This window comes from Mus pahari, chromosome 5 (assembly GCF_900095145.1).
Source record: "Mus pahari chromosome 5, PAHARI_EIJ_v1.1, whole genome shotgun sequence".
NCBI lineage: Eukaryota > Metazoa > Chordata > Mammalia > Rodentia > Muridae > Mus > Mus pahari.
Genome location: NC_034594.1, coordinates 65111769 through 65125284, shown reverse-complemented (window position 1 = coordinate 65125284; position 13516 = coordinate 65111769). Strand labels below are relative to the sequence as shown.

At 48.9% G+C, this 13516-nt stretch overlaps 1 protein-coding gene across 1 annotated transcript in view; it reads right to left on the bottom strand.

Annotated features, from left to right (window-relative positions):
* Window positions 1-2737: 2737 nt before the first annotated feature.
* Inpp5d (inositol polyphosphate-5-phosphatase D) overlaps window positions 2738-13516 on the bottom strand; it is a 108004-nt gene continuing 97225 nt past the window's right edge. Inside the window, exons 22-27 of the mRNA XM_021197872.1 lie at window positions 12263-12350; window positions 11266-11415; window positions 10175-10271; window positions 7965-8240; window positions 4959-5553; window positions 2738-3909 (exon numbers count right to left, since the gene is read on the bottom strand). Of these exons, the coding sequence (XP_021053531.1) occupies window positions 3907-3909; window positions 4959-5553; window positions 7965-8240; window positions 10175-10271; window positions 11266-11415; window positions 12263-12350 (1209 nt within the window). The 3' untranslated portion in view covers window positions 2738-3906. The remainder of the gene's footprint in view (window positions 3910-4958; window positions 5554-7964; window positions 8241-10174; window positions 10272-11265; window positions 11416-12262; window positions 12351-13516) is intronic.

The window sequence follows — 13516 nt, the reverse complement described above, 5'->3', positions numbered from 1 at the left end:
ACAGGTAGAGCTTTTCCTGGCTCAAATTGGCTGCTCTGGCAACTGCAATTATTTCCTCTTCCTCCTCCTGGACATCTCCTTCTTCTTGTGTATTGCCTATGTGTGTGTGCATACTTGACGCGTGCATGGTGCATGCGTGTGTGTGTGTGTGTGTGTGTGTGTGTGTGTGTATGTGTGTGTGTGTATGTGTGTGTATGTACATAACTCTGTATGTATGTTGTATGTATCTGTGAATACAGACATACATAGTCCATACAGTGTGTGTAGAGGTTAGAGGACAGCTTTTGGGAGCTGGCTCTCACCTTCAGTTTAGTTAAGGCACAGTCTCTCTTGTTTCTGCTGCTGATGCACACATACTCCAGGCTTTCTGACCCATGAGTTTCTAGGCAGTTCTCCTGGCTCTTTTCTCTACCTCTTCATAGGAGTGCTGGGATTACAGATGCATGAGCTGCACCCAGCTTTTGATATTAGTTCTGGGAACCCAACTCAGGTTGCTGGGCTTGCTTAAGACTCTATTGTCAGGAAACACAAAATAAGATATTTAAACCCTTTTCTGTCTGACCCTCATCTATGGCCATATCCTGCCACATGGTCTCCTCAGGCCCAGCACAACCGTGTTTGAATGGATGATGGAGAACGTGATCTAAGCATATCAAATCTGAGGTTGCCAGAATGCTGCACCAATGGGTGGGTCATCTGGGAGCTGACAGAGAGCTCAGAGCTGCCACCAACCAGAGAATCAGCAGACATTTATTGTTAGTACCCAGACTTCACAGTGCCTGTGAGAAGCAAAGCAGTTTTCCCAGAATGGGACCTGGGAGGGGGTTAGGTAAATGTGGGGGTGAGAACAGATATTTGCATCATAAAGGGTCTCTCTGTTGGAGTGAAGGCTAAGAGTGAGCTAACTGCCTCATAAAAAGCTTCTAGGTTTTTCCATAGCTGGGTCTCCATGGAAATTAGTTTGCAGCAAGAGAGGAGCTATTTTAAGGACAAACAAAGACAGACCTGGTAGGCTGGGGTTAGGGAAGGTTTCCACAGGAGAGAGCTTTGCTCAGTGACTCACTTGGCTCCCTCCTATTGGTGGTTTGAAAGCCACAGTAAAGCAACAGAAATGCTGGACAGAAGAAGAGTACCGTGGCTGCCCGTCCAGTTCCACGGGTGGCCTGGCAAGGCAGCAGCCACCGTCTGGACAGTGGAATAGAGATTAGATGCAGATATAGTCATTCCAGACGCCATATTATGGTAACAGGAAATCTGGGCTTTGACTAGCTTTGTATAGCCAGGAAGAGAAGGGCAAATTTACATCTGGAAACACAGTGACCGTCGATCTATGATTTTACGGTGATGTGTTATCTTAGGGGTGGGGTAGTTTGAGCAAAGCTTGTTATGGAGCTCAGTGAAGAAAACTGAAGTGCTGGGGGCAGTTTCTGGCTCTCCATTCCTCTGCCGTAGAAGGGAGAACTGAGTGTTGGAGTGTGGGGGTAGGATGGAATGGCTGGGGAAAGAGACAGCTAACTGGGGTGGGTCCCGGGAGATGGTGTCCAGAGAAATGACCACACGAGTGTGCAGGACTGAGAGCCTGGGGGACATCAATGAAACTTCAATTGTGGTGTTTCCAGTTTTGGGCATCAGGGGGCCCCAGCTGACTATTCACGAGTAAAGCTAGGCTCTTAAGACAGCCAAGTTGGACTGTGGAGAAAGACGGAAACAGAGCTAGACTCTGCTGAGGTGACTAGAGCTCAGAGTGAAGGGACAGCAAGCATGCGTATGTCCCGCCTTGCTTTAACTTGAAGAAATGATAGGGAGCCCTGGATATCTACCTGGAGAAGCTGTTTGCCGTTCCATGGATGGGCAGCTGCAGGTACTTCACACAGCAAGCCAGCCCACCGTAGAAGCAGGGATCCCATGCCACAAAGGCAATAGGGTCTTGGTCCTCAGCTCTGGGGCCGCAGGGAGTGTGACCCGGGGTGAGTTACCAGGACAAGTGGGCTGAGGAATAGCAGGGTGGAGAATGGTTACACTTCTGGTGCCTTCCCGCTAAGCTATCAAGGAATGTCCTGTTGGGTCTCTACTTTGGTTTACTGTGTCAGAATGCTGGGGCCTGGAGTTGGGGGTGAAGTTCTTTATGGGGACCAAGTAGTGAATCTGCGGGAGGAGAGACACTCACCTAAGTAGAGGAAAGGAGCTGTTCTAGAATATTCTCAGCCTTGAGTCTACCAGTCCACAAGGATGATCATAGCAGGTAGTGCTCCCTGGGAGTCTGCTTAGAGTCTAGGCCTGAGGTCTGTGAGCAAGAGATGCTGAATATCTTAAGGTAGAAGGAATGGTGACCTGGGCCATGGCACTTTGCAAGTGATGCCAAGCTGTATCTATGTTGGTCCTCTGGCTGGAGGCTATTCCCTAACCTTCGAACCCACGTCTCAGGGATGGTTTGTATGAGTCTATTGTCTCTAGAATAATCAGAACTTGTGGGATGTTATCAGCCAATATCAGAAAACACTTGTGAAAGTTGGGTGGCTATAGGACATTTGGAGTCCCACAGAGACATATGCGTGAAAGGGCTGATATCCACCCTTGTCCATGTCTATCTTCAGACTGTCTTCATGGTGAGGATACTATATTTCTGGCCATCAGGAACTCTCAGCTTCGTCTCCCTGCCCCAAAGTGTCTCTGCAGTAGTTATAGCACAGGGAAGAATTGTGGCCCCGGGTATCAGGAAGATGGCACACAGTCAGGAGGCCCAGTTAGAAAGGCACAATTTATTGGTCACTCAGACTGGGAAACACAGGGGATATACCTACTCTCCTGAATAATCTAGGTCTGGTTTCCTACATTAATCCTGATATATCATAAAGCAAGACAAGAAAAGATATCACCACCCTAGTCTCCTGGTAACCAAGGACACAGGGTGACCACAGAGCTTGGGAAGAAGAAGCTGCAGTATTGTGAGAGCCTGGGACCAAGGCTCACCTTCCCTGATAGCAGGCTGGAGAGCTCAGCCACTGGGGACTATGGTGGAGATTCTTCCTTGGTACATCAGAAATGTTGCAGGGCAGGGATGGGGTGGGCTTGGCCCAACTCAGGGTATGGTGATAGCTGCCCACCTCCAGTGGCACAGGGAGTATTCATTGGTCCATAGGCTCAGCAGGGGCCTGACTTGGCTGGCTTAGATTGAGGCCAGATCTCTTCACTGGAGAGTTAGAGCTGATTTCTGACTCTGGCAGACTCGAAACCCCATAAAAACCATGAGGATCAGGCCTGCGACAGAACCCCAGCGAAAAGCAGCTTGGATCTCTGAAGCTGGACAGGGCCAGGCTCCTTGTGCCACTTAGGCATGCAGACTGTTCAGGTCCCTGCAGTAGAGCCCAGCCTGTTAGCTCTCAGAGAGCGCTGGTTTTCTTAATGCTTTGTTTAAACATCTCAGGACCCACCATTTGGGATTAGTGGGTCTGGGCATAGGGTTCAGACCGACTGATACCTCAGCTCTGGAGGCCAGCCCGACAAATGTTCATAAAGCACTTAACACAGCACATGGCACCTGACCGTTATTATTATTAATAATATTATTATTTATATCTTCACCCTTGGATGAGCAGCTCCATTAGTTCCTTTCTTTAAAACGGTGATTGGAAGAAGGCCCAGGAATCAAAGCTCTGAGACCCAGGTGCAGCTGTCTGTTGTCCATATGGCGTGCGTTTGTCATCCAGCTTCAGCATCTGCCACTCAGTGTGACAGCCAGCAGCACACTCCTTGGACCACAGAGAAGTGAGGCCCTTTCCTGAAAAAATACACAGCCTTGGACTTGAAGCTAGGCAAGAAGAGCTAGCAGGAGGTCCTCCAAGAGGCATCCTGAGAGAGGCGCGGGTCTGCTTTGTGCTGTCCCTCCAGGCTCCCATCACCAGCAGCTCACTGTAAGATGAGAACAGAAAGGGCTATCAGGCCACATTTGACCCCTAGTGCTGTAAGTTAGGTCAGGCTAATGTGAAAGAGCCACACTGTCCTAAGTGCCTTATATGCTAATTCATGCATATATTGCAAACACAGTACCTATGAAATAGATATATGTTGTATATAGTTTCAAACGAGTGATAACTGTAAAAATGATCATATACAATAATAGTATATGGCATAATCTATTTCTCCCCATAAATCTATACAACAGATAACACTAATAGCTTCTTTTTGACAGTTTAAAAAGGCATAGAGCTGTGCAGTGGATACTTGGGATTTAAATCCAACATAGGACTGTGGTAGTGTTTGCCTAGTGTAAGGCCCCAAGTTTGACCCTCAATGCTGCAATATACACACCAATGGAATGGCCAGTCAACTAGTTCTAGAGTCTGTTCCTTGTGATACTGGAGATTCACCTGAGGGCTTCCTGTGTACTCTCCCACTGAGTTATAACCTTAGCTCTCACTGCTGCTGGCTGTGAGCCCAGGCTGACCTTGAACTCCCAGTCCTCTTGCTCTAGACGTGCAGAGTGCTGGGACTATAGCAGTATACTATCCTGTCCAGTCACAACTGTGTGTGTGTGTGTGTGTGTGTGTGTGTGTGTGTGTGTGTATGTAAGTCATTGTTAGTTCTGCTCTAGAATAATTCTATTCTATAGGAAGGGGATATTCTGCCTGAGGTCTCTAAAATACCAGGAATGTTTTAAGTGCATACCCTAATTAAGGATGATAAGACTAAAATATAAATGACTTAGACTCCCTTACTCTACAGGTGTGAAGGAGTTTGTCAACAGCTCCTCTCTGTCACTCTCAAGAATCACTGCAGATGCCCTGTAGGACCAGTCAGGAACAGGGACAGATGCCAGGTACAAACCCCAGGTTTAGCCCCTCTTCACAGAGCACATCCAAGGATACACACACACACACATACACACACACACACACACACACACTCATGCATGCGCACGCACACATGCACATACACCATATACATACAGCTCTACATACCTGCATGGCAGTTCTGCCAAGCAGCCCCTCCTCTTGGCGGTGCTTGCCATGGTGGGGGAGTTCTGTGTTGTCACGGTAGTCTCTGCCTTTGGAATGTTGCAGCTGCAGGACAGCAGGACTCTTGACCGGCAGGGGTGGCCGTGGAGCTGGGATGGGCATTGTCTGCTGGCTCATTTCTGACCTGGAAGGCTTGACAGGCCTCTTGACTGGCACTGGGGCTTGGGAACTGGCTGTGGCCTTGGGCTTCCCTTGGCTCTTGTCCCCACTGGTCATTCTGCCCTCAGCAGAAGAGGAGCAGGTGAAGGAGCGGATCCGGGGCGTGGGACCAAGGACAGGCACGGGGGCCTGTTTGCTTGTCCCCTTGACACTCTCCACCTCTTGGGCTTTGGGGAGCACGATGCTGGGTGATGAGATTCCTGGGTCTGGACAGGGCGGGGGCTCCTTCCGCAGCATCTTGGGAGACTCCTGCTCTTTCCTGGGTACCGGCTTAGGGAAGGAACTCATGGATCCATACAGTGGGTTCTCAAACATCTCGGGCTTCGTCAGCAGCAGGTCCTCCTGTAGCAGAGCTTCCACCTTTCCCAGATCACCAGGTCTGGAACCATGGGGAAGAGGAGAAGAGATGGGGAAGAAACGTGTTCAGAAGTCAGGACATGGGGAGTAGATGCTTCATGCCTCTGGGTTTCATTTAGGGGTGATAAGAATGCCCCGGAACTAACTACAATAGTGATCATACAACATGCACCAAAGAAATGCCTCCAAATTACTTATTTTCCATGGGATAATTTTACATGACTTTTGCCTTGAGTTTTTATTTTTTTTTTAAAACATCAGGACTCACTACGTATCCCTGGTTGATATAGAACTGACAGATCCGCCCTCCTCTCTGTGTGCTGAGTGCTGGGATTAAAGGCATGCAACACCATGCTGGGCTGAAGAGTTGGCTCAGTGATTAAGAGGATTTGCTCTTCTTCCAAAGGAACCAGGTTCGATTCCTGGCATCTACATAGTAACTCACAACTGTACGTAACTGCAGTTCTTGGGAATCCAATGTCCTCTTCTGGTCTCTGAGGCTACTGGGGTGGACAGAAGCAAGCAACTCCCCCCAACCCCATGTGCGTGTGTAAGGCTTGGCACCTGACTATCCACTCAGCTATAGAGATGGAGAGGCCCCAGGATGGAGCCAATGAGATAGAAGCTAGACGGTGCTCCCTCCAGCAGAGTGTTTGTTCAGGGTGCACCTGCTATCCTAATGGAAGTTAGGAAAAACAGATTAAACTCATGAGTTTTAGTCAAAAAAAGAGTTTTGAGTATAGGCAACAGGAAACCAAGCTCTTATCCAGGGGGCAGAGTCAGTCCTTGTGCAGCAGCCTATGGATGCAGGCCAGGGCCTGAGCAGAGTCACCTTTCTCAGCACACAGCCTTGAGCTCAGATGGCAGTGGTCCAAGCTTACCAGGATTGAAGCGTTTTCCAGGAGATGGGACTTTTTAAATGCTAAAGTTGGGGCAGCCTCGGGCAAGCTGGGATGGGTGGCTATTGCCCCCTGGTCCTGTAGCTTGCTCCCTGATAGATGTCTACCCCTATGCTGTCACCTGGGGCTGGAGGGGACATGTTCCCACCAAGCTCTGTTCACCATGTGAAGCACAAAGTGACTTTGACTCTGGGAACCTCTGAGGAGTATTCCATGAACTTGTCCTTTGTTTGTGGCTGTTTCTAGCTTTGCTTCATGGGGTCCGGAAAGAGACTGCCTTTGTCAAACAAGTATCTCAGTACCTACTGGATGGATACCTTGATCCTCATTCCCGGGGAGGGATGCTGAGGCCATTTCTCCCTTGCTCCTAGGAAGTAGACTTCAATCTGGCTAAGGAACCTACCCTCCCACCTTTCAGCTAGTTCAGCTAACAGCTAAGGCACAGGACTGTCAGTGTCTCTCCACAGGAATCCCCAGGCAGGCCTGGTATAGGCATTTGACTTAGAGGGTCTGGAGGAGAACCACACTGTGGACGATGCTCCAGCACAGGTTCCTCATTACTATGAGTTAGCTCTGCTAAGGAACTGAAGTTCTGAAAAGGGAAGAAAAGAAACAGCACCCAGAAAAGAGGCTGAATGTGAGAGCCCGTGTCACCACAAAATGCTCAAGGCAGCTGGGGAGGAGACTCATCTGTGTCACTGTTAACTAGGTCTGGATGTCACTTGGCCATCTGTCATCCTGTAGGAATGGGATTCCCACCTAGTGTTTCCCATATCTGCTTAGGGACTTCATCTCCGTGGTCCTTGCTCCTAAACCTGTTCTGGTCGGCTCCCTCTGTAGGAGGACAGCTCTGCCTTCATTTGGGCTCCTAGTCCCAATGTATGTTTCCAATGGCCACCAGCAGGAGGATCCAGATAGTTATTTACTTATTTTATGTATGTGAGTACACTGTCATTCTCAGTCACACCAGAAGAGGGCATCAGATCCCATTACAGATGGTTGTGAGCCACCATGTGGTTGCTGGGAATTGAACTCAGGATCTCTGGAAGAGCAGTCAGTGCTCTTAACCACTGAGTCATCTCTCCAGCCCCCAGATAGTTATATATGAGAACATGAATGCTTGTTTTTAAGGAAAGAGAGAGATTTGGGATAGACAATGGTGTCTATTCGGAAATCCTCACCTCTTTCCCACTGAGACCTCCAGGGAGGGGAGGATGGCATAGAATGTCATTGGTTTGAGAAATGTCTTTGTGAATAAATGCAGTTTTTATAAGAAGATGCCTTTCTTGGCAAGTCCTAACCCAGTCCCCTTTAAAATCAAGTTGCACTGACTGTTTTGGACAGGCAGAAGCCAAAGTAGTGGGCAGAACCTATTACAACTCTGCCCTCTTCAGGCCATCATCCTTGGGAGACCCCCAAGGGGTGCTTTTGAGCAGAAACACAGACACACACACAGACACACACACACACACACACACACACACACACACACACACACACACACACACACACACAAAATTCAGAAGACACTAACCTTGCCTCTTGCACCCTGGGGCAGGGACCTCGGTTGGCTGTGGAAGATGAAAACTTCTTTGGCGACAGAGGTGGTTGGGAGGGAGGGGTCGGAGGACCCTCTCCCCTCCCGGGCCCCAGGGAGGATTCTTTGGGTAGCTGGTCATAACTCCAGGCTGTGAGTTGCTGGTCTGGGGACAGGGTTGATTTCCCATGCAGGGGCTGTCCAAAAGGCCCCATACCAATGTAGTTTGGATTGATGATCTCATTGAGGCTGGAGACACCACATGCAGGGACCCTGTAGGAAGATGTGGAGGCACACCTGAAGCCTCTTCCCTTCTTGGTTGGCACCAGCCTGAGGAAAATATTCCTCAGCTTCTTAGTCTCTCAGTACCTTCATTTCTGGGGCACAACCTTCATTCCAGTATGTATGTAATATGGCAAAGAGAAATAAGAGATCAAGTTGAGACAAGCAGGAGATTGGAGACCCACCAGGTAGAATGTGGCTGGAGAAGATTGACTCAAGGCTGTCTGTGGATTGAATTTATATGAAGTGCAGAAGAGAGAAAAAGAAAGGAGGATGCTCTATGCGGAGGCAAAGGTCCATGCTAAGGCCCTGTAGTCAGGGGTAGAGACTGCCCTGCTGTGGGGTTCATTGAAGACAAGTCGGACATACGGAGAGCAGAATGAGAACCTGGAGGGCCCGGGGCTGTGAGAGAGGTGGTCAAGAGTACGCTTCCCCAGGCAGACTGGAGAGTCACGTGGGACATGTTGGCTTGCACGTTCCACGTAAGGCATCGGAATGGCAGGGTGAGTGTGCAGCCACAGAGGGTGAGGCTAGAGTTGCTAAGGAGGGCAGCTGTCCTAAAACTGGAGGAGACAGCCGGGCGTGGTGGCACACGCCTTTAATCCCAGCACTTGGGAGGCAGAGGCAGGCGAATTTCTGAGTCTGAGGCCAGCCTGGTTTACAAAGTGAGTTCCAGGATGGCCAGGGCTACACAGAGAAACCCTGTCTCAAAAAAAAAAAAAAAAAAAAACCTGGAGGGGACAGTCCGGAGCCAAGCGAGGCAACCTTTGCAGTCACACACCAAACCTTGCTCCGCACTGGGCTCCATCTCAGGAGGACTAACAAGAGCACATCAGGGAACAGAGGTGATTCTGATATCAGGAAACAACATAGACCGGAACGTCCAGGTGACTCTCCAATCCGTCTTCCCTGTTAGTCACTGTGCTGTTAGTCTGTGTTTTGTTTTGTTTCTTGAGACAGGGTCTCTATGTAGCTCTGACTGTCCTGGAATTCACTGTGTAGAAAACGCTGGCCATGAACTCACGAGATCAACCTGTTTCTACGTCCTGAGTCCTGGAATTAAAGGCATGTCCTACTACACCCCCCTGTGTTGGTTAGTTTGAAATGCCCTCTTGACACAATCTAGGATCACCAGGGAAGAGAGTCTTTATGACACATTAACTAGATAAGTTTGGCTTGTGGGTATGTCTATAGGGACTTGTCTTCATTGTTAATTAATGTAGGAAGGCTCAGTCCATTGTGGGTGGCACCATTTCCTTGGCTGGGCCTTGACCTGTGTAAGAGTGAAGAAAGCTAAACTGAGAGCAAGCAAGGGAGTGTGTGTTTATTCTCTCTGCTCTGACTGTTGATGTGATACTTTAGGTTTCTGCCCTGACTTCTCCACAACAATAGATTGTGTTGTGGGCTTGAAAAAGTCAAATGATCCCTTTCCTCCCCATGCTACCTTTTAATCAGGGCGCTTGCCACAGCAACAGAAATGAAACTAGGAAGTCATAGATGGTGACTTTTGACCATTTATGTTCCTGGCCTCCCTGGACACAGGAGAAGCACCTTTTGTCCTGGAATTAGTCAGTGATCTATAGCTCCTTCTTCCTGGACTGCACATCCTTCTACTAGCTGGTGGTAAGTCTGTAGGTCATGGACTATACTGTATTTTACACGGTTTCTTCCTGAATATAGTAGGCGTTCATTAAAGGCTGGTTGAGCTGAGCCCTTCCTACATGGAAATGTTCTCCAAGGCTTTGATCTCCCAGAGATGAGGATTTGAAATCAGGATGTTAAACTGAGGTAGGAGAGTGGCTCCCCTGGGCCACAGCCTTTCTTCTCCTCTGATCTTGGCTTTCCTGAGCTCCATTTTATCCTCTCCTGGACTCTGGTTCAAACAGCCCAGCTAGTTGTAATAAGTCTTAGCAAGCTTTGACTACCTGCCAGCAGGCTCCCATTGCCTCATGGGGTCATGGCTGGTGAGATTCTTCAAGCATTTCATTCCACTGGACTCATCCCGTTCTGTCTTCACAAAGTCTGGAAGAGAACATTTAGGAATGAAAACATTTGAGAGCCCAGCCACAGCATGGGTTAGAAATGGCAAAGTGGTATCTCTTTGCAGGCCAAAGCTGGACCATAAATAGTGGCTACTGGGAGAGGTATTTCAAGCAAGATTTTCAGGCTTCAAAATCCTTATGCTCGGTAATTGTTTAATGATGCCTGCCATGGGTCCAGAAAGAGATGAACACATACTTATGACCCAGTTTGTTATTTCATGAAATACTTCTACCTTGTTAGCTCAGCCAGGAACAAAACAAACATTTCTTGTCAGATTAGAACAAACTTAGAACAACCACTAGGTTACCTAAAGAGTTACCCTATAAGAGCTAATCTGTTTATGGGGACCCCTATAAATGAGCTTAAAGGAACCCAGAGCTTTATTTCTGGAATGTGGTTGCTAGGTGATGACCCACTATCTGTTCAACACACTGTCCTACTAGAGAAAAGAAAGATCTCTCATGGGGCACAGGAGAGTCACATGCACAGAAGCAGTGGCCCTTGGTGCACTAGAGCCCTCCCTGGCATGAGGCACCCCTGCACCCCATGTTGTGAGTTCCTACACTTGTTATTTTCATGACAAGCAAGCAACCACTGTGTCTACCAACTCCTGCTTGGCCCCAGATGAACTTGGCTTAGCCTGAGTTTGTAACATTAAGCCAGTCATCTAGCTTCAGTTTCTCCATCTGCCAAGTAGAGATAACAATACTTGACTCACAGGGCAGATGTGAGAGTTAAATGAGATGACTTGTTTTCTTCTCATCAAAGACATTGTCTCACTCTATCACCCAGGCTAGCCTTGAACTCACGATCTTCTTGCCTCAGCCTCCTGAGTGCATGCTACCCTAGACTTTCCAACCATGCTCTATTCTGAAGGCACAGATCATAGCTACTCGATAGCTTTGCTGAGAGGAAGGACATGTTCTTAGTGCAGTGGCCTCTGGGAAAGCCAGGAGGGGGCTGGCTGGCCTACCGTAGAGCTTCTCCCTCATCTTGCCCTGGGAGGTCTGCAGCTTAATCTCTCCCCTGAAGTGGCCAGTCATCTCCCCATGGTGGGTGAGAGGCGTGTAGATAGGATGCTGAGCCTCCGTGGTCTCCAGACGAAGGGCAATGCAGCCTTCACCTGGGGAAAGGAGAGACGGCATCAACATCTTGGCATTAGACGGATATGGAGCATGCTCAGAGATATGGCTGTACCACTGGGAGACAGCTCCTTGACACGAGTGGCCAGGCAGGGATTACCAACAAACCCTTTCGATCGATGCCTTAGCAATCTGGGGCAGAATGTCTGAAGCCTCATAGGAAAAAGAACTCTATACAGATCAATGCTGAGGGAAAAATTAAATCCTAGAAAAATCCATCTAAGAAATGGTATTAAATGTTAATCTGGTTGCTATAGGGAAAGCTTACTTCCCAAGGTTTGAAACAGTACGAGAAATACACAAAATCAGATAAACAGGTAAGAGTGTAAGTCAGTCTAAAACATCTGTACAAGGAAAAATCTGAAAGGAAAAGGAGACAGACTGGAGAGCTGGCCTGGCATCAGGGAGGGGCTAATGTCCTGCACCTGGGTCTGAGGAGCTGGCTGGGGACAAACGAGAGGCATGGTGGCACAGGCAGACTCAGGCTCAAGCCATAGCTCAGCTGAGAACTATCTGTGTGACCTGGGGGGAGTCACTTGACCTCTATGAGCCTCAGTTTACCTATTTACTCACTGGGGAACAGATTAAATTACATAGTACCTGCAGCTCACTCAGCAAGGCTAAGCAGGAGGTTGCTGGCAGTGGTACCCAGAAGTGACAAGGAGCAGGGATGGTAACCCACTAGGAAAAGTCCCTCTGGGACAGAGGAAGTGGCAGCATCAGAGTATGATGGGCAGTGCCAGACTTTCTTGAAAGGCTAAGCCACCACCACCGTCACTTCAGAGGCTAAGGTAAGGTAAGGTAAGGTCCCTGGCCTGAGATGCTTACCGTAGGATTCGTCACTGTCAGAGGATTTAATGCTGATCAGGATGTGCTGGTCCAGTAAGTACTCAGGGTCAGAGATAATGGGCTTTAGCTGCAGAGGAGACACCAGATTAGAGTCCACAGGTGAGGACAGGTCAGGACAGGTAAATGGGGGTCATGAGTCTTGGTGTTTGAATACATCGTGAGAGCTGGAGAGAGGCTTAGCGGTTAAGAGCACTGGCTGCTCTTCTAGAGGTCCTAAGTTCAATTCCCAGCAACCAAATGGTGGGTCACGGCCATCTATAATGGAATCTAATGTCCCCTTCTGGCATGAAGATGTACACGCAGATAGAGCACTCACACATAAAATAAATAAATAAAGCTTACAAATGAATACATAGTAAAATGGAACTGAATATGTTCTTTTAAACAAACTCAGGTCTTGACTCTTCATGCCCAAGAGAGCAGGTAGACCCCATTGCTCAGCCAAGTGAGGGATAGTTTTCTTCTCTGCCCCAGCCCCATCTCCTAAACTGGGTTGAGTTGAGCTTCCAGGTCCCTGGTCCATTGGCTCCATTCTTCCTTCCATTCTTTGCATATCCCAGAGGCCAAGGGAAGGCCCATCAGCCAGGTCTGAAATGAGACCTGCAGTACCATCCCTCTCCCCCTGCCCCTCCAAGGTCTACAGCTGCATTAGAGGAGACACCATAGGCCTGCTCCCCATCTGAGTAAATGTGTCCCCTTGCCACAAACCTCCAGTTGGGCTTGCAATATTCTGTGGTTTGCTGGAGGTGTGGCTTGGTGAGTGACAGACTCCTGGATGTCAACACAGCCCTCAACTTCCTGCTGCTAAAGTGTCCAGGGTTATCAGGGACACAGCTCAATGGTTGGGTGCTTAGCGCTTGCAGGGGCCTAGATCCAATCTCAAGCGCTGTGAGCACTAAGTGGGTAATAACCAAAGGGGAGTAGGCACAGCAGGGCTGTAACCCACTCAGGAATATAGAGGTCATCTATCCATGATGAGAAGCACACCCTAAGTCCCTTGACTACAGTGTCTAAGCTGGTCTTGGTCTGGGATGGCTACAGTCTGGATGGACCTGCTGAATCTGCACTCTGGGCAGACCAGCTATAGCTGCCCACTAGCCTACACAGCTGCAGCTGCCCATTCACCTGCACTGCTGCAGCTGCCCACTAGCCAGCACTGTTGCAGCTGCTCACTCACCTGCACTGCTACAGCTGCCCACTCGCCTGCACTGCTGTAGCTGCCCATTTGCCTGC